The sequence below is a fragment of the Marmota monax genome, unplaced genomic scaffold, assembly GCF_021218885.2.
Source record: "Marmota monax isolate L192 unplaced genomic scaffold, Marmota_monax_Labrador192_F-V1.1 WCK01_AAM20220418_F8-fsc00284, whole genome shotgun sequence".
Taxonomy (NCBI): Eukaryota; Metazoa; Chordata; class Mammalia; order Rodentia; family Sciuridae; genus Marmota; species Marmota monax.
Genome location: NW_026694275.1, coordinates 759,313 through 785,850, shown reverse-complemented (window position 1 = coordinate 785,850; position 26,538 = coordinate 759,313). Strand labels below are relative to the sequence as shown.

The following is a 26,538-nucleotide window of genomic DNA, read 5'->3' as shown; positions in this document are numbered from 1 at the left end:
CATATGCAATATAGAAAAGCACATTAAGAATGAACACATTTCAGAATATACTTAGTTTAAGGTGTACATTTCTGAGTATGCTCAGTTTGAGGTCATAGTTCAAAAAGGAGGGATATCATACATATCTGGGCACACTCAGCTCAAGGTCATAGAGCACATGTGTAAAAAGGGAAGAGTATTATCAATTTTGTTTATATTTTCAAATAACTAATTCTTTGTTTCACTGATCCTTTGCAATTTTTATTCTCTATTAATTTCATCTCTGATCTTAATTATTTCCTCTCTTCTACTGTTTTTTTTTAATATTTATTTTTTAGTTGTAGTTGGACACAATACCTTTACTTCATTTATTTATTTTTATGTGGTGCTGAGAATCGAACCCAGGGCCTTGCACGTGCTAGGCGAGCACTCTACTGCTAAGCCACAACCCCATCCCCCTCTTCTACTGGTTTTGAAATTAGTTTCTTCCTGCTTTTCTAGACCCTTATGATGTAGCATTAGGTTATTTGTTTTTTAATATTTTCAGTTGTAGATTGACACGATATATTTATTATTTATTTATTTTTATGTGGTGTTGAGGATGAATTCAGTGCCTCACACTTGAGAGGCAAGTGCTCTACCACTGAGCTATAACCCAACACCAGTATTAGGTTCTCTATCAGAATCTTGCTCTATTTTTAATGTGAATACTCAAAGCTATAAACTTTCCTATTAGTGCCACCTTCATAATGTTCCAGAGATTTGGGTATGTTGTATCATTGTTATTGTTTGATTCTAGGATTTTTAAAATTTTTGCCTCTCATTTCTTTAACAATCCATTCCACATTTAAAAGGCTATTGTTCAATCTTCATGTGATTATGTCTTTTCTATAAGTTTTCTGGCTACTGACTTGTAATTACATAATCATTCACTATGATCTGATAAGATGCACAGGATAATATCATTTTTTTTGTATTTGCTAAGACGTGTTTTGTGTCCTAAAACATGGTCTATAATGGAGAAGGTTCCATGAGCTACTGAGAAGAAAGTATACTCAGCTGTTGTCGGGTGAGATATTCTATGGATGTGGGTTAGGTCTATTTGATTTATAGTATTATTTAGGTCAAAAGTGTCTTTATTGATTTTGTGTCTGGATGATTTGAGTCTCTTTGAGAGGGGCATGTTTAAATGACGAAATATTATTGTACTGGGGTCTATCTAGGACTTGCAGTTAATAAGTGTGCATCAATATTTAGGGCATAAATATTTACTATCTATATATCTTCCTGTTGGATTGTTTCCTTCCACAATATTTAATGGCTTTCTTTGTGACTTCTCATTATTTTTTGCTTGAAATCTCCTTTGCCAGAAATGAGAATAGCTACTTCTGCTTGCTTTCAAACTTCATTTGCATGAAAGACCTTTTTCCATCCTTTTACTTTCAGTCTGTGGTTATCTTTGCCTGTGAGTCCCTTGGAAGCAGCACCTGGCTGGGTCTTGTTTTTTATTCAATTTCGCCAGTTTGTATCTTTTAATTGAAGAATTCAGACCACTTATATTTGCAGTTATTATGGAGAGATGTTTATTTCCTGTCATTTTTTGTTTGCTTCATGGATTTAATACGTTTTTAAATTTCATTTGCTTAATTGCTCTTTTAGAGAGCTTCACCAATTTGAGAACTGTGGGGTTTGTTTTTGAGTTCTTTGTGCAGCTCTCTCTTATAAGTGTTTTCTGTAGTGTAGGTTTAGTGTTCATGAATTCTTTGAGTTTTTTCTTATCATGGAAAGTTTTATTTTTGTTTCAATTCTGAATGAGAGATTTTCTGGATATAGCAACCTTGCCTGGCAATTGTTTTCTTTCAGAGCTTGACTAATCTCATTCCAAGAGTGTCTAAATTGAGAAATCTGAAGTGAATCTCATTGGTCTACCTCTATATGTGATCTGATATATTTCTCTTGTGACTTCTAAAATTTTATCCTTACTCTCCCATTTTGATTATGATGTGCCTTGAAGAAGCTCTTTTTTGATCTTGTCTATTTGGAGTTCTACATGTATCCCGTATAAGGATGTCCATCTTATTCTTAAGGTTTTGAAATTTTTGAATTATTATTTCACTGAAAAAGTTATTGATTTCATTACCTTGTATTTGAATGTCCTCTTCTATCCCAATGACACCTAAGTATAGCTTTGTAATGTTGTACCAGAATTCTTCATGGTCTTTTTTTTCTTTATTTTCCAAGTGTTCCAGCTCAAATACCCTATCTTTGAGGATTGAGGTTGTGTTTCCTACACAATCTAGTTTTTGATGATACTTTCAGGTGAATTTTTTAATTTAATTTATTGTGTTTTTCATTTCCAGGAGTTCTGTTTGGTTTATTTGCAGAATCTCTATTTCTTTATTGAAATGGTCTTTGACCTTCTGTAATTATTTCTTAATTCATTTCTTATTTCTTATATTTTCTTTTAGCTCATTAATTATTTTAATGATCAAGTTTTCAAAGTCTTTCTCTAAAAGTTCATTCCTTTCCATGTCTGTGTGTTCCTTTTTTAGGCAACTGCAACTTTTGGACAGATATTTGTTTGCCCGTTTCCTCATATTTTCAGAGTTCTTAGATTTGCACATCTGTCGAGATGGATTCCTTTTCCTCTTTTATGAGGATGTCCTTTGGTATGTAGTTGTCTCTTTTGTAATAAGTCCTGTGTTTCTGGTATCTTTTAGCTTCAACACACAGGTTTAGCATAATCAAATGTTAGCTTCTACCATTAATGCCTCTTAGTTTACCATGGCAAAAATGTTGAGTAACTAACTCTTGCAGAGCTGCTGTGACACTGTGGGGTTTTTATGCCTTCGTTTTAGGATCTTTCTCTGATTTTGCTATTAGATGCCCAAGTATGGGTCCTGATGTCCCTCTCTAGTCATTCTTATTTAAGGCTTAGTTGTTGATTTGGGATTTTTGTCTTACTTATTCTGTGTTAAGGTACTGTTGAAGCTTGAGCAAGATTAGTCTGAGTATGGAGGAAAATGCCCTGTCACTTTGCTGAGTTGTGAATGTAATTCAACTATGGAGTCTCTACCCTGTTAACTCATAATGTTCCTACAAGTCAATTCCCAGTCAATCTCCAAAAAAGAGGGAAACAAACAACAGCTAAAATGCAGTGATCAATATATAGCATTAGAATAAGTGCCCAGGGCCTATTATGGCATGTACACCCATAATTACTACAAAAAGAAGAACAGTGATATCAGCACTTAACAAGAGGAAAAAGAACAAACAGTCATGAACTAGATCTAGCATTAAATTGAGGGTGTCAACTATACCCTCCCCAGTACTAATAACTGCAACAACATGAATGATGGTGGCAGTAATCACAGTATATTTAGAGGGAAGAGAGGAGAGAAGTAATAACCACAAGAGCTGAAATAAAGAAAATGTCAAGTCAAAACACATTTAAAAATACTTAGTCTTCTAAGGTCAATACAAGGTAAAATAATAACTAGCTAAAGAAAGAAAAATTTAAAAAATAAAAACAAAAAGGAGGTAAAAAGAAGGGGGAAAATCAACACAAATAGAATATACACACCCATACATACATATATTCATAGCTTAATGGAAAAAGGAGAAAAGAGAGGAAGGAAGGAAGGCAAGGGGAGGGAGGGAGGGGGAGAGAGAGAGAGAGAGAGAGAGGAATAAGGAAGGAAGGAAGGAAATATTTCCATTTTTTCTTGAGTGGTGCACCCCTTAGAGAGAGAAAGGCTTGGGGATGTTAATCTTTGAGTTGCTCACTAAGCTGTCAGCTGGAGTGGCCTGGATCCAAAGCTGTTTGGAATTTTGTCCATTCAACTACATAAATGCCCTCCCACGGCAGGGCTGATACAGATTTCTAAACCTGAAGTTCAAGTAGCTGATGTTTGGTTCTGACCGACATTTCCAGCTTTGTTGTGAAGTATTGGCTATAGAAAGAATAGCTCCAACCAACCTATTGACGGGCAGATGCCAATCTCTGGGGGGGGGGGGGGCGGTGACCTGAGGATTCCATTCTTGAGGCAAAGAGACCAATTTTCCACTCTTCTCATATACCCAACTGCCCACAAATGTGGTCGTTCAAGGATCAGATTCTGAGCATGAATGTCCAACTGTCCAGGTTCTGGGATATCTCCAGCTAATCCCACAAGGTGTCAAATCCAAAGGGAAAGTGAAAAGCACTCTGCTATGTATCCCCAGCCTAAGACATCACCCCACCCCTGCACATTCCCCTGTGTCTGCCTCAGTTGTGTCCTGCCTAGAGGACTCTAGATCTCATGGCAGGAGCATGGAAGGAGAGTTAACTAATGCTTGTTATAAACTCTCTGGCTCCTGCCATATAAAGACAAATCAGAAATCCACTACTGCCTCAAGTTGGCACCCCATATCAGCTCTCTGCTCTCCAAACATGAAGTGTGGAGCACCCCTCACATATTAGCTCACTGCACTGGCTGTGGGTCACTCAAGTTATGATTTCTCCTCTATTCTACAGGTTTGACAGTACCAAATTTTATTCAGAAATTCAGTATTGTTGTTTCGGCTGCCTCTCCCTTCCACGGTAAAATGACACTGTGCCCTTATTGGCTGGATTCTGAGGTATTCTTTCCTGTCTTATGTTCAAAGTATCCAAATTTCTATCTCTATGATTCTGATATTGAGATTCAGTGAATTCCCTGTCATACACCTCACTGGGAAGCAGTATTCTTGCTACCTGAATCTCAAGTCACAGAGAAACTGGAAACTTCAGCTTTCCTCTACTCCATCATCATTTATCTTAAAAAAGCTAATGCCAACCCTCTTCAAACTATATCATGAAACAGAGAGAGAAGGAATACTCTCAAGCTCATTCTATGAATTCAGTATCATCCTGATACTAAACCAGATAAAGACACATCAAAGAAAACTAAAGACTAATGTCTCTGATAAATGTAAATGCAAAAATCCTCAATAAAATATTAACAAACCACATTCAAAAACACATTAAGAAGAATGCACACCATGATCATGTTAGATTCATCCCAGGAATACAAGGTGGTTCAATATCCATAAATCAATAAATGTAATTAATCACATAAATAGTATCAAGGACAAAAATCACATGATCATCTCAATAGATGGAGAAAAACCCTTTTGACAAAATTTAGCACCAATTCTCTTTAAAATCACTGGAGAAATTAGGGATGGAAGGAACTTACATCAATACCATAAAGGCAATATATGACAAAACCAAAGCCAACATAATACTGAATGGAGAAAAACTAAAATCATTTCCTATAAAATCAGGGAAAAGACAAAGATATCCATTCTTACCACTCCTATTCAATAAAGTTCTTGAAACTCTAGGCACAACAATGAGGCAAGAGAAGAAAATTAAAAGGAAAAAATAGGAAAAGAAGAAGTCAAAATACCTTACTTTCTGATAACATAATTCAATACGTAGAGGACCCAAATAACTCTAGAAGAAGACTTCTAGGGGCTGGGGTTGTGGCTCAGTGGTAGAGCGCTTGCCTAGCATGTGCGAGACCCTGGGTTCGATCCTCAGCACCACATAAAAATAAATAAATAAAATAAAGGTATTATGTCCAACTACAACTAAAAAATTTTAAAAAAGACTTCTAGGGGCTGGGGATGTGGCTCAAGCGGTAGCGCGCTTGCCTGGCATGCGTGCGGCCCGGGTTCGATCCTCAGCACCACATAAAACAAAGATGTTGTGTCCGCCGAAAACTAAAAATAAATAAATAAATATTAAAAAAAAAAAAAAAAGACTTCTAGATCCAATAAATAAACTCAGCAATGAAGCAAAATACAAGATCAATAGCTTTCTTATACTCCAATAATGAATCTGCCAAGAAAGAAATAAAGAAAACTATTCCATGCATAATAACCTTAAAAAATAAAAGAAAATACTTAGAAATAAGTCTAACTAAATAGGTGGAAGTGTTGAGAGCCATCCACGGGCTGTGTGTGGACTATATTGTGCATTGCAGCCTAGTGAATAGGATAATCTGGTGTCTGGGAACTTCCAGTGGGTAGTTCCTCTGGTTGACTGTTCAGAAACATTGGGGGCCCTAGTCTGCTCTGCCTGGGCCCACACAGCACTGGAGATGAGGTGACCTGCTGTAGCCACACAGCCCCTCTGAGATGGGTGTGATATGGCAAGATGCCAATCAACCTACTGACTGTAAGACATCAAGAAATAAGATTTCACCCTGAGGGACTGGGGTTGTGGTTCAGCGGTAGAGCACTCACTTAGCACATGCAAGGCCCTGGGTTTGATCCTCAGCACCACATACAAACAAAGATGTTGTGTCCACCAAAAACTAAAAAAATAAATATTAAAAAAAAAAATTCTCTCTCTCTCCCTGTCTCTATCACTCTCTCTTAAAAAAAAAAAAAATACCTGATCTTAAATTATACTACAGAGATACAATAACAAAACAGTAGAGTTTTGTCATAAAATAGCTGGGCATGGTAGTACACACCTGTAATCCCAGGGGCTTGGGAGGCTGAAGCAGGAGGATCACAAGCTCAATGCCAGCCTCAGCAATGGCAAAGCATTAAGCAACTCAGTGAGACCCTGTCTCTAAATAAAATACAAAATAGGGCTGGGGATGTGATGTGTCTCAGTGGTTGAGTGCCCCTGAATTCTAATCCCCAGTAACCACCCTTCCGATCAAAAAAAAAAAAAAAAAAGAGTTTTGTCATAAAATAGAAATGATACCAAGAGAATAGACTAGAAAACACAGGGACAAGTCCACATGACTAAATTAATTTGATCCTTGACAAAGGTCAAAAGCATATGTTGGAGATAAGACTGCCTTTTTAACAAATGGTGCTGGGAAAAACTGGATATCCATATGTAGAAGAATGAAACTAAATCCTTACCTCTGTGCAAAAATAAACTCAAAGTGTATCAAAGACCTAGGAATTAGACCAGGAAGAATGAAATCTATTAGAAAAAAACAGAGGCAACACTCTGACATATTGTCACAGGAACTGACTTCCTTAATAAGACTCCTAAAGCTCAAGAAATAAAACCAAGAATCAATAGATGGGAGAACATTAAATTTAAAAGCTTTTTAAAGTAAAGGAAACAATGAAGAGCATGAAGAGAAAGCCCCACAAAACAGGAGAAAATCTTCAGTAGCTACTCTTGCAAAAGGAGATTAATAAGCAGACAACATTAAGAACTCAAAAACTTCAGGAAAAAAAACCTAATAACCCATTTAGTAAATGGGTAAAAGGTCTCAAAAGACATTTCTCAAAAGAAGAAATACAAATGGTCAACAAACATATAAAAAATGTTCAACATCCTTAGCAATCAGGGAGATGCAAATCTAAACTACACTGAGATTTAGTATCACTTCAGTTAGAATGCCATCATCAAGAATGAAAAAGTCGGGCTGGGGATATGGCTCAAGCGGTAGCGCGCTCGCCTGGCATGCGTGCGGCCCGGGTTCGATCCTCAGCACCACATACCAACAAAGATGTTGTGTCCGCCGAGAACTAAAAGAAATAAATATTAAAAAATTCTCTCTCTCTCTCTCTCCTCTCTCTAAAAAAAAAAAAAAAAAAAAAGAATGAAAAAGTCAGGGCTGGGACTGTAGCTTAGTGGCAGAGCATTTGCCTAGTATGCATGAGGCACTGGGTTTGATCTTCAGCACCACATAAAAATAAACAAATAAAATAAAGGCATTTTATCCATCTACAACTACAAATTATTTTTAAAAAATAATACAAAACACAATAATTGGTGGTAAGGATTTGGAGGTAAAGATACACTTACATATTGTTTTTGGGACAGCAAATTAGTACAACCACTTTGGAAAGCAGCATGAAGATTCCTTAAACGACTAGGAATGGTACCACCTAATAAGATCCATCTATCTCACTCCTTTGTAATTATCCAAATGAGCTAAAATCAACATACTATAATGAAACATGGATACCAACATTTATAGAAGCACAATCCACAATAGCCAAGTTATGAAAACAACCTGAGTATCCATCAATAGACAAATAGATATAGAATATGTGGTATATATATACAATGAAGTTCTACTCAAGTCATAAAGAAGAATGAAATTATGTTATATGCTGATAAATGGATGGAACTAGAAAACATAATGCTAAGTGAAATAATCCAGACTCAGAAAGTCAAGGGCCAAATGTTTCCTTTCATATGTGGAAGCTAAAGGGGAAAAAGGAATAAAAAAAGGAGGGACTACATGAAGATAGATGGGTGATGAGTGGAACAAGAGTGGGAACCAAGGAGGCAGGAGGGAAGGGAAAGGGGAAAAACTGGAGAATTAAATTGACAAAATTATATAAGGTGCACATATGATTATATCAAAATGCATTTTAATTTTATATATAATTATAACACATCAATTAAAATAAATAAATAGAAGTAAGATCAATAAAGTAGAGGAACAGAGTCAAGAAGAGGGAAAAAGAGGGAAGGAGGTAGTACTGGGGATTAAAATATAGAATACTATGCTATATACATTTATGAATATATCAAAATGAGCCCCACTATTATGTATAACTATAAAGCACTAATATTTTTTTAAAAAAGCAAATGATGAAATAATGTCCATCCTGTATTTCAAAAATAACTGTAATACACTGCAAATTCCTGAACAAAATAGACTGTATTGCTTATAAAGAATACCAGCTCTTTATAAGTCATTCCAGCTCCTTGGAATGACTCTCTTTCTTAATACATCATAATGGACAATTCTTTTAAAGTACATCTGATTCTTTTTTTTTATTTTTCATTAATCTCTAAGGATTTAAATATAGCAAAATAATAAAAATGTCAATTAACTTTTTTCCGGTGAGATTTTTCAAAATGCATCCCTGAATATTTTTAGCTGTAATTGCATTAAGTTCTAAATTTCTAACCACCTTAAAAAAAAGAAAGAAAGAGGCAGACAGAAACACTACAAACACTCTGGGGATCCTCAGTTCAGGATCCTAGAACACATGTTCAAAAAGGAAATATGGTGGACACAAACACTTCTGGGCATGCTCAGTTCAGTATTATATTGAGCCAAGTTTACTCTAGATTGCCTATAAGAATGAATCAGAGTGACTCAGTAACCTTGTCTGATTTCTCCTAACTTTCTCCAAAGAGTTTTAGCTGAAACGGAAAGAATAACTTTGAAGTTGCATTAACAATCTTTTTAAGGGGTAATAACTTTCTCCCCCATAAATTTAGGAGTTTGCCCCTAAATGTGTTTGCCTTCCTTAGCAGCTAACACAATTAAAAGAAAAAGTGTCAGAATAGATCATAAAATAAGACCCAACTATATGTTCTCTATAAGACATGCACTTTAAATGTGAAGACACATATAAATTAAAGAAATGGAAAAAAATACACCATATTAATGCTAAGCAAAAGAAAGCAGAAATAACTATTAATTTCAGACAAAGGAGACTTCAGAACAAGGAATGTTACAAGAGATAAAGGGGGGGTCATTATCTAACAATAAAGGGATCAATCCTCCAAGAAGACATAATAATCCTTAATGTTTCAGGAACTAACCAGAGGGTCAAAATATGTGAGGCAAAAACTACAAAGAAAAATAGATGAATACACTATTATACTGGGAAACTTCAACATCATTTTATGAGATATGGACAGATTTGGCAGGCAGAATATCAGAAATACCATCAATATGCAGGATATAATAGACACCAATAGACTATTTCATCCAAAAATGGCAGAACACACATTCTTCTTAAGCTCACATGGAATAGTCAACAAGATAGATCACATTCTGGGCCATAAAATACATCTTAAGGAATAAAAATCATGCAATGACTGCTGTCAGATCAAATGGAATTAAAGAAGAAATCAATAACAGAAAGATAGCTTGAAAATTATAATTTAGAGAATGAATAATATATTTCTAAATGATATGCATATCAAAGAAGAAATATGAAGAACAATTAAAATATTTTACACTAAATGAAAATAAAAACAAAACTTACCAAAATTTGTGGAATACTGGGAAAGCAGTGATTAGAGGGAAAATTATAGCATAGAATGTCTGTATTTAAAAAATAAAAAGGATCTAAAATCAATCATTTAAACTTCTACCTTAGGAAAATAGAAAAAGAAGAGAAAATTAAATATAAATAATCAGAAAAACACAAATGTGAAAAATGTGAGTAGAAATCAATGAAGGTGGAAATAGGAAATTAATGAAGAAAATTTATCAAACCAAAAGTTTATTCTTTGAAATGATCAAAAAAATTGATAATATGCTAGTAAGGCTAAGAAAAAAAGAGAAGACTCAAATTACTAATATCAGAAAAGAGAGATGGGAGCTGGGCGCAGTGGTGCATGCCTGTAATCCCAGCAGTTTGGGAGGTTAAGGCAGGAGGATCAAGAGTTCAAAGCCACCCTCAGCAAAAGTGAGGAACTAAGCAACTCAGTGAGACCCTGTCTCTAATAAAATACAAAATAGGTCTGGGGTTGTGGCTCAGTGGTCAAGTGCCCCTGAATTCAATCCCTGGTATTCCAAAAAAATATGGGACATCACTAAAGATCTTATGGGCATAAAAAAAATAATGATAGGCGAAAACTATGAACAACTCTAAGCCCACAGGTTTGATAAAAATAAATACATAAAATATTTAGGTTATATGGTGCTGAGGATCAAACCCAGTGCCTCACACATGCTAGGCAAGAACTCTACAACACTGAGCTACAACCCCAGCCCAATAACCTAAATATTTGACTAAATCCAACACCATTTAAAACAACACTTTCAGGCTGGGGCTGTAGCTCAGTGATAGAGCACCTGCCTTGCACGTGTGAGGCCCTGGGTTTGATCCTCAGCACCACATAAAAATGAAAATATTGTGTCCATCTTACAACTAAATAAATATTTTAAAAAATAAAAATAAAATAACACTTTCAACAAAATAGTAAAAGAAGTGAACTTCCTCAACTTGGTAAACAAAAATATACAAAATATCTACATCTAACATCATATACAACAGTGTGAAACTTGAAGTTTTCACACTAAGGTCAAGAACAAGGCAAAGATGGAACCTATCACCATTGCTTTTCAATACCATATAGAAAATCCTACATAATGTAGTTAAGACAAAAAAAGGGGCAGGGGGGAGTGGAATGAACCCAAAATAATTTTCCTATGTACTTACACGAATATACCATAGCGAATTCAACCATCATGTACATCCATAGAAATGGGGTCCTAACTAGAATAAGGTATATTCCATGCTTGTACAATTATACCAAAATAAATTCTACTGTCCGTATAACTAAAAAGATCCAATAAAAATGCAAAGAAAGGAGAGCTGTGGCAAGAATATTTTAGGGAAAAAATGGCCCCCTGTTATGTGGGAGTGCCCGTCTCCATATACACTTCTTAAAAATTACTTGAGGGGGGCTGGGGATGTGGCTCAAGCAGTAGCGCGCTCGCCTGGCATGCGTGAGGCCCGGGTTTGATCCTCAGCACCACATACAAACAAAGATGTTGTGTCTGCCAAAAACTAAAAAATAAATATTAAAAAAAAAAGAAATTACTTGAGAAATTTTTCTCCATGATCTTTTATTTTCCTTTCTGCCTTAATTGTATGTGGCTGAATATGAAAACTATTGTTCTAAAGTTGATAATATTTTTTTTTATTTTTGCTTCCACAAAAAAAAAAAGAATACAAAGTATACAGACTGGGAAGAAGTAAAGCTATTTGCAGATGACATTATAGCCCATGTAGGAAATGGAAAATGTCTGGGAAAAAATAGAAATAATAAGCAATTATAGCAAGGCTACAGTATAAAAGGTTAATATACAAAAGTCAAACACTTTTTAATGCCAGCAATGAACAAGTGGAATTTAAATTTAAAAACATAATACTGGAAAAAAAAAAAAACCCTACAACACTAGGCTGGGGCTGTAGCTCAGTTAGTTGTAGAGCACTTCATCGGCATGCACAAGGCTTGGGATTTGATCCCAAGTATGACAAAACAAAACAAAAATCACAAAACCATTTATGTTATTATCCAGAAAACTAAGTGCTTGGGAATAAATCTAACAAAATATATATAAGATGTACATAAAGAAAAATACAAAACTCTGATGAATACAATCAAAGAATTAAATAAATGGAAAAATACTCCATGTTCATAGACAGGATGAATAAATAATGTTGAGAAGGGGCTGGGATTGTGGCTCGGTGGTAGAGCACTCCCCTAGCATGGGCAGGACCCAGGTTCGATCCTCAGCACCACATAAAAATAAAGGCATTGTGTTGTGTCCATCTACACCTAAAAAATATCATTTTAAAAAAATAATGTTGAGAAGTCAATTCTTCCCAACTTCATCTGCAGATTCAATGCCATCCCAACCAAAATCTCTGAAGTTTATAAGAAGAGGAAAAAGATGCAGAATAGCCCATAGATTATTAAAGAACAAGAACACAGTTTGAGGACTGATACGATCTGACTCAAGACTTACTATAAAGCAGATCTGAGGGCATTAGTGCATGCCTGTACTCCCAGCAATTGGGTAGGTTGAGTTAGGAGGACCTCAAGCTCCAGACCAGCCTCAGAAATTTAGCAAGCTCTCCTCTCAAAATAAAAACTAAAAAAGGCGGGGATTGTGGCTCAGCAGTAGAGCACTCACCTAGCATGTGTGGGACCCTGGGTTCGATCCTCAGCACCACATGAAAATAAGTAAATAAAATAAAGTTATTGTGTCTAACTACAACTAAAAAATAAATATTAAAAGAAAAACTAAAAAAGGGATAGGGATGTAACTCAGTGGTAAAGTGTCCCTGGGTTCAATCCCCAGAATTGCCAAAAAAAAAAAAAAAAAGAATATGAAAACAGAAGCAACAGACTGGGAGAAAATATACAAAGATCTCTTAAAATTTAACAATGAGAAAATGAAAAATCTGAACAAGATGTAATGGTGCATGCCTTTAATCCTAGTGACTCAGGAGACTGAGGCTGTGAGGCAGGAGAATTACAAGTTCAAGGCCAGCCTCAGCAATTGAGTGAGACCCCAGCTCAAAACAAAAAATAAGTGCTGGGGATCACTCTACATCATGTACAACCAGAGGAATGAGAAGTTGTACTCCATTTGTGCACAACATGTCAAAATGCATTCTGCTGTCACGTATAACTAATTAGAACAAATAAAAAATAAAATAAAGGAGTCAAGATTAAATAAAAGTAATAAATTTTATTGCTTCATCAAGGAAAAAAATAAAATATTTATCCTTTTGGAGAAAAAAAAAGTGCTGGGGATGTGGCTCAGTAGTAGAGCACCCCTGATTGAATTCAAATAACACACACACACACACACACACACAAACTGATCAAAAAATTGGCCCAAAGTTTTGACTTTTTAAAAGAGGTCTCTGTCCTCTAGTAATTTTATACTCTGAAAGAGCTAGCAACAGAGCTAGGTGTGGTGATGCACACCTGTAATCCCAGCGGCTCAGGAGGCTGAGGCAGGAGGATCACGCGTTCAAAGCCAGCCTCAGCAAAAGCAAGGTGCTAAGCTAACCCAGTGAGACCCTGTCTCTAAATAAAATACAAAATAGGGCTGGGGATGTGGCTCAGTGGTAGAGTTCCCCTAAGTTCAATCCCCAGTACTACTCATCCATATATATATCAGATAAAAAATAGCTAAGAACTGGAAACAAACAAACCTGGATGTCCATCAACAGGAACAGGTAAATGGATAAACAGTGATCTATCCATAAAAAATTCATGGATAAACTACTGATACATATTCAGCCATAAAGAAGAATAAAATTATGTCATTTGCTGGTAAATGAATGGAACTGGAGACTGTAATGCTAAGTGAAATAAGCCAATCCCAAAAAACCAAAGGCCTAAAGTTCTCACTAATATGCAGATGCTAATTCACAAAGAGAGGGGGAGTGGAGGTTCACTGGATTGGACAGGGAGCAATGGAGGGAATGGAGGGGATAGAAATGGGAAAGACAGTACAATGAATCAGACATAACTTTCCCATGTTCATATATGAATACATGACCAGTGTAACTCCATATCGTGTATAACCACAAAAATAGGAAATTATACTCCATGCATGTATAATATGTCAAAATACATTCTACTGTCATATATAACTAAAAAGAACAACAAAAAACTATAAATACATTCAAATACATGTATGAATCTCAGAATTGTCCTAAGTGCAAGAATCCAGACCAACAAAGCATTTACCATATGATTCCATTTATATAAAAATTCTAGAAAAGGCAAATCATTCTATAATGAAAGGAAACAAATTAGTGATTGTCTGGATATGAAGAACAGAGAAGTGAGAAGAAAGAGAAAGAAAAAATGGGAGAAGGGTATGGAAAAGTTCATAAACTTCATTGTAATAATAGCTTCATGAGAATTTGCATGTCAAAATTCACTAAATTATACAAGTGTATATGATTTACTATACCTTGATAAAACAGGTTTTTTTTGGTCTGGGGATTGAACCCAAGGGCTACACCCACTGAGCTACATCCCCAGCCCTTTTTTGTATTTTATTTAGAGACAGGGTCTCACTGAGTCGCTTAGAGCCTCACTAAACAGCTGCTGTGAAGTAAATTATTGGTACATTTGATAAAATTAGAATATGCATTGTAGATCAATGTACTCATTAATGTTAAATTTCCTGAACTTGATGACTATATTTCATTTATAAAGGAGAATATCCTATTCTTAAGAAATACACCCTGGCCAGGCATGGTGGCAGACACCTGCAACCACAGCTACTCAGGAAGCTAAGGAAGGAGGATTGCAAGTTCAAGCCCAGCCCCAGCAACTTAGTAAAACTCTCAGTAACTTAGCAAGGCCCTGTCTCAACGTAAACAAAAAAAAAAGGACTGAGGTTATGGCTCAGCGGTGGAATGCTTGCCTAGCACACATGAGGCACTGGGTTTGATCCTCAGCACCACATAAAAATGAAATAAAGATATTGTCCACCTACAACTAAAAAAATAATATTTAAAAAAAATGGACAGGGAGCTGGGCATGGTAGCACACATCTGTAATCCCAGTGGCTCTAGAGGCTGAGGCAGGAGGACTGCAGGTTCAAAGCCAGCCTCAGCAACTTAGTGAGGCCCTAAGTAACTCAGTGAGACCTTGTCTCTAAATAAAATATTTTAAAAAGGCTGGGGATAGGGGCTGGGGTTGTGGCTCAGCAGTAGAGCGCTTGCCTAGCATGTGTGAGGCACTGGTTCAATTCTCAGCACCACATATAAACAAATAAAGGTCCATCAACAACTAATAAATTTTTTAAAAAAAGGACTGCGGATATGGCTCAGTGGTTAAGCACCCCTGGGTTCAATCCCCTGTACCAAAAATGAAACAAAATAAAAAATTTAAAAGGACTGGAAATGTAGCTCAGTGGGAGAGTGCACGTCTCACATGTGCAAGGTCCTGGATTCAATTCCTAGTATTGAGGGGAAAAAGAGAGAGCAAGAAATACACCCTAACTGATTTAAGCAGTAAAAGTCCATGATGCATGTATCCTCCTTTCAAAATGTTCATAAAATTAATGAAATTATGATATATTAGCTGGGTACAGTGGTACATGCTTGTAATCCCAGTGATTTGAGAGGCTGAGGCAGGAGGATTGCAAGCTTAAAGCCAGCCTCAGCAAATTAGAGGCCCTGTCCCCAAAAAGAATAAAAATAAAAAGGGCTCAGGATGTGGCTGTCACTAAGCACCCCTGGGTTCCACTCCATATATATACATAAAACATACATTATATATTTTATATATGATGTATTAAAAATGATAGAGTTAGGTGTGTTGGTATATCCCTATAATCCAGTGACTCAGGATGCTGACCAGGAAGATTCCAAGTTCAGGAAGGCTGTCAGCAATTTAGCAAGACTCTTAGCAATTCAGCAAGACCCTGTCTCAAAATTAAAAAGGACTTGGGATATAGCTCAGTGGTAAACCATCTAGAGGTACAATTCCTAGTACCCTCCAAATAGTACATTATGCTAGTCTAGTCAGATTATCGTCTCTGTGATCAAAACATTTGACAAGAACAACTAAGAAGCCAGGTGCAGTGGTGCATGCCTGTAATCCCAGAGGTCAGGGAGGCTGAGGCTGGAGGACTGCAAATTCAAAGCTGCCCTCAGCAATATAGGGAGGCCCTAAGTAACTTAGCAAGACCCTATCTCTAAATAAAATATATAGAGGGCTTGGGATGTGACTTAGTGGTTAAGCACCTCTGGGTTCAATCCCTGGTACCAAAAAAAAAAAAAAAAAAGAACAACTAAGAAGAGAAAGTTTATTTTGGGTCCACAGTTTCAGAGACTCTATCCATGTTTGGCCAATGCCATTACTCTGGACCAAAGGTGAGACAGAATATCATAGAAGAAGGCCATGGTGGAGGAAAGCTTCTCAGATCATGGCAACCAAGAAGGAGGGGGGTGGGGAGAGAGAGAGAGAGAGAGAAAGGTGCAACAAACAGAAGAAAAACACCAAAGACATGCTCCCAATGATCTACTTCCTCCAGCCATGCCCCACCTGCCAACAGTTACCACACAGTCCTTTTAACCCATTAAATGAATTAATCTACTGATTAAGAAACAGTTTTCACAATCTAATCACTTCACCTCCAAACACTGTTCAATTCCCTAACATGAGCTTTTTTGAGGGGACTACCTTATATCCAAATCACAACATACATGAAAATCTCAATTCATTCAGAAGCAGCATTTGACAAAATCCAACAATCATGCATGATTAAAAAGTCAAGCGAAAAGCTGGGCATAGTGGCACATGCCTTCAATCACAGCAACTCCAGAGGGTGAAGCAGGATGATCCCGAGTTCAAAGCCAGCTTCAGCCACTTAGCAAGACCCTGTCTCAAAATTTAAAAAATAAATGTAAAGGATTGGGATGTGGCTCAGTGGTGAAGTACCCCAAGTTTCAATCCCCAATACCAAAAAAAAAAAAAAGTCAAACTAAGAATACACAGAAATTTCCTCAATATAATAAAGACCATAAAACTCATAGCTAGCATTTATACTCAATCGTGAACAAGTGAAAACTTTTCCTCTAAAATCAATGACTTACTACTTCAACATAGTTCTGGAAGTTCTACTTGAAGCCATGAGCTAAGAAACTTAAATGAAAGTCAACCAAAGGGTCATTGGAGATGGAAATGTCCCTGATGCTTCCAAGAGAAGCCACATATGGTCAGCAAGACTCTTACCCATCCTGGCGGGTGGCACACTAGTAGAGGAAAACTAAAGGAACCAAGGGGCTTCACACAGGTCCCCAAGAGTGATCTCTGAGGAATCTCAGCTGACTCAAGAGTTGTAGGAACAAGGTCCATTTTGACCAACTTGGTATTAAATACTGGCAGGAAGAAGAAGTTAGCCAAAGCACAGTCCTACATGGACATTTAAAAGGAGAAAATATATATATATTTAAATGTGTACTTGTGTCAGCTCTACAAAAAGTAAGTAAAGCTGGAGGCTATAAAGGAAGGGTTCTTGTGTGGGAATGCCTAATAATAATGATCACAAAGGGCTCTAGAGTCCCAAGTTTGTCCTGAGTTAATTGAACCTGATCTCATAGACTTTCAAATCTTCCTAACCTCCTACATTGATAAACTTGGTCTGTTTTTCACTGATATGATTATGAGTTACTGTCTTCATGGTTTCCAGAGACTGGCTGAATTACTAATTGCTTTTGTGCTCCTTGTTTACAAGAAAGTAATGCTTTGCTGTCTAGTTTATTGTTGCCTTTGCATGATCCCTGCCCTATGTCTACCTTGTCCAGTCACCTGCCATCTGCCACTGTGGACCTCTGGACTGCTCTGATGCTAAATACCCTTAACTGTCTTTGCCTCACCTGATAGAGAACAAAAACTTTGGGTTACTTCCCCCAACTTTGCCCTCTTTCAGCAGGAAGCAGCTTGGAGATGTTGTAACCCATTTTTCCATAGAAATGGAATATAGAAATTGACAGCGGGAAAATGTAACAATGGTTCACTTTATGCTTTGAATATAGCCCTTGCTGCTCTGCCACTGCAACTTATTTTTTAAATGGACATGTTTCTTTCTCTTCCTCTCTCCCTGCTCCTCCCTAATTTCTCCCTCTCCCTAATCTCAGGGGAAACAGCATTACCTTTCTTCCCCATTTTAGGCAGATTTATTTGTCTTTGAGTACACACCCACCATAGAAATGAAGTAATCCAGACTTTGCGGATGGCATCAGAAGATCTCAGAAATGACTAACACCCAAATTAACAAGTGAATTACAACTCCCACAGAGAACACAAGGAATGTAACCTTGCTGATGGGCAAAACCATAGCCTTTGGGATTGAAGTCTCCTGTGTTTCTCCTTTGCTAGCAAAGCAATAAAGCTTTTTTTCCCTTTTCTCAAAAAAAAGTCAACCAAAGTAGAAAGGAGGAAGTAAAATTATCTCTTTTAGGAGATGATATGATCTTATATGTAGAATACTATATGTAGAATGCAGAATACTTATATGTAGAATCCTCATGCAAAAAATAAAACTTAAAATAAGTGAATTCAGTAAAGTTACAGGACTCAAAACTAACACACAGGGGCTGATGGTATAGCTCAGTTGGTAGAGTGCTTGTCTAGCATGCATAAGGCCCTGTGCTCAATTCCCCAGCACTACATTTAAAAAAAAAGAAACTAACTAACATACAAAAATCAGTTGTAATTCTATACAATAGCATTGGACAATCCAAAAGAAAAATTAAGAAAACAATTCCATTTACATCATCATTGAAGGAACAAGAGATGAGTGAGGAAGAAATGAAAGACAGAGACCAGGCAGAAATAAACAAAAGAGTTTATTTGTCAGAGCTGACAAATAAAGGCCATCTCTCTATAGGAGAGAGAGGCAAAACAGGGTTGGGTTCTGGGACTTTTTGGGGAGAGGCTGAGGAATCAGAGCTGGGCGGGTCCTAATGTAGGTGGTTAAGGGTTGGGTTGGTATGAGGGAGTGGTGAGCCTGTCTCAAGAAAGGCCCTTGGGCAGAAAGCGAAACTTTTTCCTTAAAATGGGTTGTCTCTTAAGATGGCCATCCAGATGCTAAGCAAGGATCTTATAATCATAAAGAAGAATAACATACTTAGGAATAAATTTAATCATGGAAGTACAGATTTGCACACTGAAAATTGGAAAACATTGCTGTAACAGAGGTTCACTTGATGTTTTGAGTATATCACTTGTAGCTTTGAAACTTACATGTTTTTTGTTTGTTTTCTTTTTCCCAACCTTCTTCTCCCTGATCTTCTCCCTGATCACATTTTCCTTAACCTTCTCCTTCCTGATTCTCTACTCCCTGATCTTTTCCCTAACCTTCTCCTCCCTGATCTTCTCCTTCCTGATCTCTCTTCCCTAATCTCATTTTCTGAATAACCTCTATGAAAGCCCCCTGTTCCTGTTGATAGGCAAAACCACAGCCTTTGGGACAGGAATCCCCAGTGTTTCTCCTTTGCTAGAAAAGGAATAAATCTTATTTTTCCTTTTTCTCAAAACCATGCCCTCATTATTGGATTGGCATCAGGAACAAGGACTGAGCTTTTGGCAACATTGCTAAAAGAAATTAAAGACCTAAATAAAGATATGTATGGATTTAATGCAAACTCTATAAATATTCCAATAGCTTTTACAGAATTGGAAGAAACCATCCTAAAATTCATATGTAATTTCAAGGGACTCACAATAGCCAAAATTATCTTTGAAAAGGACAATGGTGGAAATCTCATGTTTCTCTTTCAAAAGTGCAGTGCCACAAAGCAACAAAACAAAACAGTGTGGTACTGATAGGAGGAGGGACATATAAACCAAAATAGTAGAAATAAGAGTGTTAGTATTTAGTAATGAGCAGTGAAATGCAAACCAATAACATGGAAGGGTCATGGGTTTTCTTTAAATTGCTTTTAAGGCAAATAAATAATCGAGTTACATATAGAAAAATAGGTTCATAAACCCTGAGAATAAACAAAGATAAACAAAGTGAGCCAATTAAGAAATGGATCAAGAAAGAAAGATCAATAGGGTTAACTCCTGACAGGGTCTATTGGGGTCACTGTTAGGATTTATGGCCATAAGTTTCTCAATGTATTTCAGAAGAGAAATTTCTTTAGTAGTGCAGACACACCAAGGTAAAGTTTGTCTGGTCACTGACCCCCAATACCCACATCAACATAGGATTAACTTGTAGATAATGTCCCCCTGAATAGCATTGTCAGGGACTAGAAGGAAATTCTCCTTCAAAGATTAGCCTGACAGCCCCCTGGGAGACATCCTGCCTGGGAGGCATCCTGCAGCCACCTATCTCCCTGGAACATCCTGCGGTTATCAGGATCATCAGATATCTTGCACCTGGCAGTTTTACCACCCACATCCAGCAGTTGTTGATTAGAGAGCTTCCCCATCCCCAGCATATAAATACCCCTGTGTGAACAATAAAAGTTTGCAGCTTGATCAGACACCTGTCTTGCTGTCATCCTTCTGTGTCTCTTGTCCCTTCATTCCTCCCCATCTAGGTTCACTGCCCACGTTGATGTGTCCTGCCGGACGGGACATAGCATGGCCATCATGACTGTTAAAAACTCTCCCACCCAACATGAAGGAAGAGTTGAACATCTAATTGGCAAAGAGTGTACAAGGTGGACCCCAGCTTTCAAGGCACCCATAAAACAGCAATATATTTGAAAACAGTACTGTTTCCTTTGTTGTTCTACACTTGGAGACAGCCTATTCTCTTGCTTGGCTTTTCATGTCTGATGTTAAATCTTCTTTCATTGCAACCACAAGAACTGAGATTTGGAGCTACCGCTCCTCACTCTTCTGTGACAAGAACACGAAAATAAATCCTCATATATATGGTCAAATAATTTTTGACAAGGGTATGAAAACCATTCAGTGGAGAATAAACAAGTTTTGTTTTTGTTGTTTCATGTGGTATGGGTGGGTTGGACCCAGGGCCTAGTACATGTTAGGAAAGCATACTACCCCTGAGCATACTCCCCAAAATTTTATTTATTTTTTGTTGGGTACCCATGATAGAATACAGGGGGGCTTCACCACTGAGCCATTATTTATTTATTTGTAAATTTTGAGACAGAGTCTCACTAAGTTACTTAGGATGGGCTTGAACTTGCAATCTTGTCTCAGCCTCAGCAGTCTCTACAATTACAGGCATGCATCACCAACACCAGGCCATCCCCAAATCTTTTTTTTTTTTTTATTTTGAGACAGGGTCTGGCTAAGTTGCCAGACTGGCCTTGAATTTGTGATCCTCCTGCCTCAGCCTTCCAAGTAATTGAGATTATGGGTGTGTGTCACCAGACCTGGCAGAACAATCTTTTTTAAAAAATATGTTTTAGTTGTAGATGGACACAATACCTTTATTTATTTATCTTTATGTAATGCTGAGGATCAAACCCTGGGACTCACCCATGCTAGGTGAATGCTCTACCACTGAGCCACAACCCCAGCCCCTGGAACAGTCTTTTTAACAAATGGAACAAGTTGGATATCCACATGCAAAAGAATGAGGTTGTACCCTTACCTTATACCATACAAAAAATTAACTCAAAATGGATCTAAGGCCTGAATTTAAAAGCTAAAGTTATAAAATCCTGAGAGGAAAACAGAAAAATCTTCATAGCTTTGGATTTGGCAATGGTTTCTTAAACATGACAAGATAAACTGAACCTAATCAAAATTAGATACTTGTGGATCAAAGGACCTTATTAAGAGTGAGAAGACAATTCACAAAATGGGAGAAAATATTTGCAAATCATATAAGGATTTAATAACCAGAATATATAAAGAACTTTTGCCAGCATGGTGGTACATAACTGTAATCCCAGCAGCTCGGGAGGCTGAGGCAGGAGGATCACAAGTTCAAAGTCAGTCTCAGCAATTTAGAGAGGACTAAGTAACTTAGTGCAACCCTGTCTCAAAATAATATTTTTTAAAAAGTGGGGACTGGGGATGTGGCTCAGTGGTTAAGTACCTCTGGGTTCATTCCCCAGCACCAAAACAACAAAAACTAAAACAAAAAACAAACTCTTACAACTCAATAATCAAAAGATAAACAGCCCAATTAAAAATGACCTTACTTATGGGCCTGGGGATATAGCTCAGTTGGTAGAGTGCTTGCCTCACATGTACAAGGCCCTGGGTTCAATTCCCAGCACCAAAAAAAAAATACACATAACTAAAAAAATGATCTTACTTATATGTGGAATCTGACAAAGCTGAACTTAAAGAACCTGACTGCAGAATGGTGGTTGTCGGGGGTTAGGGGTATTGGGGGTGAGGGAAAGATGTTGGTCAAAGGGTACAAAGTTTCAGATATTTAGTATAAATAAATTCTAGAGATCTATTGTACAGCATAGTGACTATAGTTAATAATAACTTATACTTCAAAATTGCAAAGAAAGTGGATCTGAAATGTTTCTCCATGAAAAATGATAACTAAGTGATGATGAGTATGCACATTAACTTGACTGTGGTAATCTTTTCCCACTGTATACATGTATCAAAATATCACATTGGAATGGGGATGTAGCTCACTCGTAAAGAGTTAGCCTAGCTCCCAAAAAAATGTTTGCATAACATAATGAGGCCCTGAATTCAAACCCTAGTGCTGCAAAAACTAGCATTATGCATTATAAATATATACAATTTTTTCAGTTATACCTCAAAAAAGTTAGAAAAATGGGAGAAAGAATATAGGTGGTGAAAGTGAAATGAGATATTAGATTTCCAAAATATCAATGTCACCCCATAAAATCCTTACTAATAACCAAGGGAAACTACTCAAGGTTATGGTACAAACACCTGGAAGTCTACAGTGCAAAAACCTGGAAGACACCATTTTAATCAAGAGATCAAAATGAGCACAACCCATAATAGGATAAACCAATTCTTTATGCCACCAAATAGGAAGGTATGAAGAGAACATATAATTTCTCATGTGATTAGCTGGCATCAAATTCATAACCTATTCCAATAATAAGGAAACTGAATACACTCAAATTAAGTCAAATTCTATAAACTCTCAAGGTCATGAATGTCAAGGCAAGAATGAAGCAGTATTCTAGATTAAAGAAGACTAGAGACATTTACTCCTACACTGAATCCATTTTTATATAGGTCATTACTAGAAAACTTGAATCTAGAGTCTCTGGCAAAGGATATACAGGAGTTCTTTGTACTACTCTTCTGAGTTTTCTGTAAATATGAAATTGTTTTTAAATATTTTAAAGCCTGGAAAAATGCCTAGAACATAATAGGCAACATATAAGTATTTACTGAATTATGTTCTATATTATAAAGCAGAATTTTGGGGAAAAAACAATCTCACAAGTAGGTACAACTTATGGAACCCTAAAAATAGTCTCTTTGATATCCAACTATATCTCTGTGAATGCCCACAGTAAGAGTAAAAACTGAAGTAAACATAAACACTGAACAAAACAAAAAAACAAAAAACAAAGAAAGAATGGAAAAGGGAGATAAAGAAGCAAAGCAAAAATGCTATAAATTTAGAAATTTTGATGAGAACCAATCCAGGAAACAAATTTTATCCTATCAAATCTATCATACCTCCAAATCTCAGTATAGAAAAAATAATATGGCAGTGACCTAATTAACTGCTTTCGACCCTGTCAGTAGTAAAATAGACTCATTTTTTCTTTCTTTCATTGTGTAGCATGAAATATGGAAGAAATAGTTGCAAGATGATTTGGCAATAAAAGGAAAAGCAAAGAAATCTTAAGAAATAACCTGTAAGGGTAAAAGAAATTGAAGTTAAAGCGTAAAAGTTAAAGGGTAAAAGACCGGGTGTTGTAAAGTTTCTAAGCTGCAAGGTCTGAGTTAAAATGTAAAGGATTAGGTATTGTTAGGTTCCTATGCTACCTGCAAAACCTGAAATTTCTGTAGCTGTTAAGACAATGCTTGGAACTGCCCAGTAAATATTTCCCCTGACTATTTGGTTGTTTAATAAAGGCTCTGTGTGGTCGCACGTAGGCATTGCAGGGCCTGGACCAATCAGTTTAAATGTGACCCCCTCCTTAGGAATGACCTATCACTCCAGCCTGACCTGTTCCCGCCAATGAATGAACTAATCATGTTTAGGAGTTGTTGTTCAATTTTCCCGCGCCTCATGATGATTTGTTCTGATGTATACAAAGCCCTCCGCCCTCCCAAAAAAGTGTACTTAAGCAGTGCTCAGCCCCTGCTCGGGGCTCTGGCTGCTTTCCCTTCTTGAGTGGGCACGGAGCCCCAGCATGCTGGTTCAATAAATCCCCCTTCTGCCAATTGCATGAGTGGTCACTTGGTGGTCTCTTTCTCCGACGTTTCACCGGACCCTTACAAACCCATATCACTTTTTCAAATGCCCTTTCTGATAAAGACAAAGGAAGCAAAATATTTCAAAGATCAGCTAAGTCAATGGAACTGATCTCAAAATAGAATCTCCAAAAGGTTTCATGCAGTAGTAATGATTCTTCCTGGAAATTGAAAGAGTACATTTTCAAACTCTTGGAAAATAAATGCAGAAATTTCACTCACCATTTTGGGAAGCCTCATCAACATATCTTTACAACGCAATGCACATGTAGATGCTCTTTGAAAATCCCCTTGAGCAACTGCCTGAGAAAGAGAATGTCAGTAATTGGTTAAAATGAAATGACAAGGAGTTTGTCTCTAAGTCAGTTTTATCATATTTTAACTACTATTATAAAGTCTTACTTTGTTTTCTAATCTTTTCCACAATGCTAGTTGGTCTAACTAAACATAAAAGCCAGCTCAAAATACAGAGGAATAAGTGATAAGAATCTTTAGTAACAATGTAGATAATGAATGAATGGCAGTCACTTTTTCTGTAAATGCAAAAACTTGAGTACTACCTTATGTTATCATATTATGATATAATGCCATGTCTAACAAAATGATGCTATTATTTAAATAGCTCTTTTATTTATCTTCACATTAGAGGAATTAAACAGCAATCTTTTGTCCTAAAACAAGCTCACAATAACCTTACAGTCTGAACTGCTGGGAATATCTACTATCAAAGTGAGTTTATTGTAATGCCACCTTGAAGCCAAAAAGTCATTCTGCTTTCTTTCTTCCTTTCTCTCTGTTGTCATTCATTCAATTTATTCAATTATTTTGGTAGTGAGGATTGAACCCAGGGACACTTTAACACTTTTTTTTTGAGACAGAGTCTCACTAAATTGCTTAGGGCCTCTCTAACTTGCTAAGGCTGGCCTCAAATTTGTGATCCTCTGCCTCAGCCTCCCAAGCACCAGACTCTGCCATTTATTAGCTGTTAACTTTCCTAGCTTCTGTTTCCTCACCTAAAAAATAAGGAGACTATACTAGATATCTCTAGGGCTCCTTTCAGCTCTACCAATCTATGACTGAAAACCTTCAAATGAACAAAAAGATCAATCATGAATTGTTTAAGCACTTGTAGAAGAGGGCTGTTTCAGCCATTTATGAATTTAGCTGACAAAATATTTTTTAAAAACATGGACACATACAAGAAAATAATTTTATAAAGTACTTTCCAAGGAGGGAAAATCCCTCCATTTGCTATTTTCTTTCCTTTTCTTTATATGGTGTCAAATATTCTCATGCTTTGAATAAGAAAGGGATTGATGGGCTGGGGGTGTAACTGTGGTTGAGTGATTGCCTAGCATGCTGGAGGTCCTGAAATTGATCCCTAGTACAACCAAAAAGAAATGGATTTAGTAGAGAAGAAAAGATAAAGATTCTAAAATATTGGAGCTGTGAGTACAGCTCAGAGATAAAGAGCCCACTTAGCATGTGCATGCCCAGCACAAGGAAAAAAAAAAAGAAATGCCAATTCCTTTTTAGTTTTCTCCTCCATCAACCTGATGAATATTAACCTTGACATGTTGCTAAGTAGAGACCTTCCTCTAAAGGTTTAATTCTAGATCTTATTAAAAAGGAAAACAAATTGCTAACAAAAGAGCCTCTAAAGCCAAACTTCTATCTATAGATATTACAAAATAATATCCCCATCCACACAATAAATATCCAACAAATACTTGCTAATGGAGTCATGATTCAAGGCACACAAAATCTTGTTATTAAAAAGAAATGCTGAGTGACAAATGCCATATCAGAGGATGTTATTTTCTGTTCTTATATTAAGCAATCTGAGACTTCAATGCTCAAAAAAACCCACAAAATGTTTATGGTTACTCAGATTTTATTCTAGAGAAATCAAAGCTCTAAGAATACAAGTTATTTTGGAAAAATTGTTCATATTCTTGAAGCCAAAATTCAGTATTTCAAGCCCAAAGCATAGAGAACTCAAACAAAAGAATCCCTAAAGAAGAGGCAGGGCTGCAGGTGTAGCTGGGTAATAGAACACTTACTTAGTGTGGCAAGGCCCCAGCATGACAACAAAGAAGAAAAAGAAGAAGCATGACACAATACTGTAGCAACCTTTGATGAACATCTGA

General features: G+C 36.7%; 1 protein-coding gene across 1 annotated transcript in view; it reads right to left on the bottom strand.

The window, feature by feature from the left end:
* The window catches only part of Tex11 (testis expressed 11), a 271,569-nt gene that overhangs the window by 222,935 nt on the left and 22,096 nt on the right, over positions 1–26,538 (bottom strand). Inside the window, exon 5 of the mRNA XM_046467052.2 lies at positions 24,611–24,691. Coding sequence (XP_046323008.2) covers positions 24,611–24,691 — 81 coding nt within the window. The remainder of the gene's footprint in view (positions 1–24,610; positions 24,692–26,538) is intronic.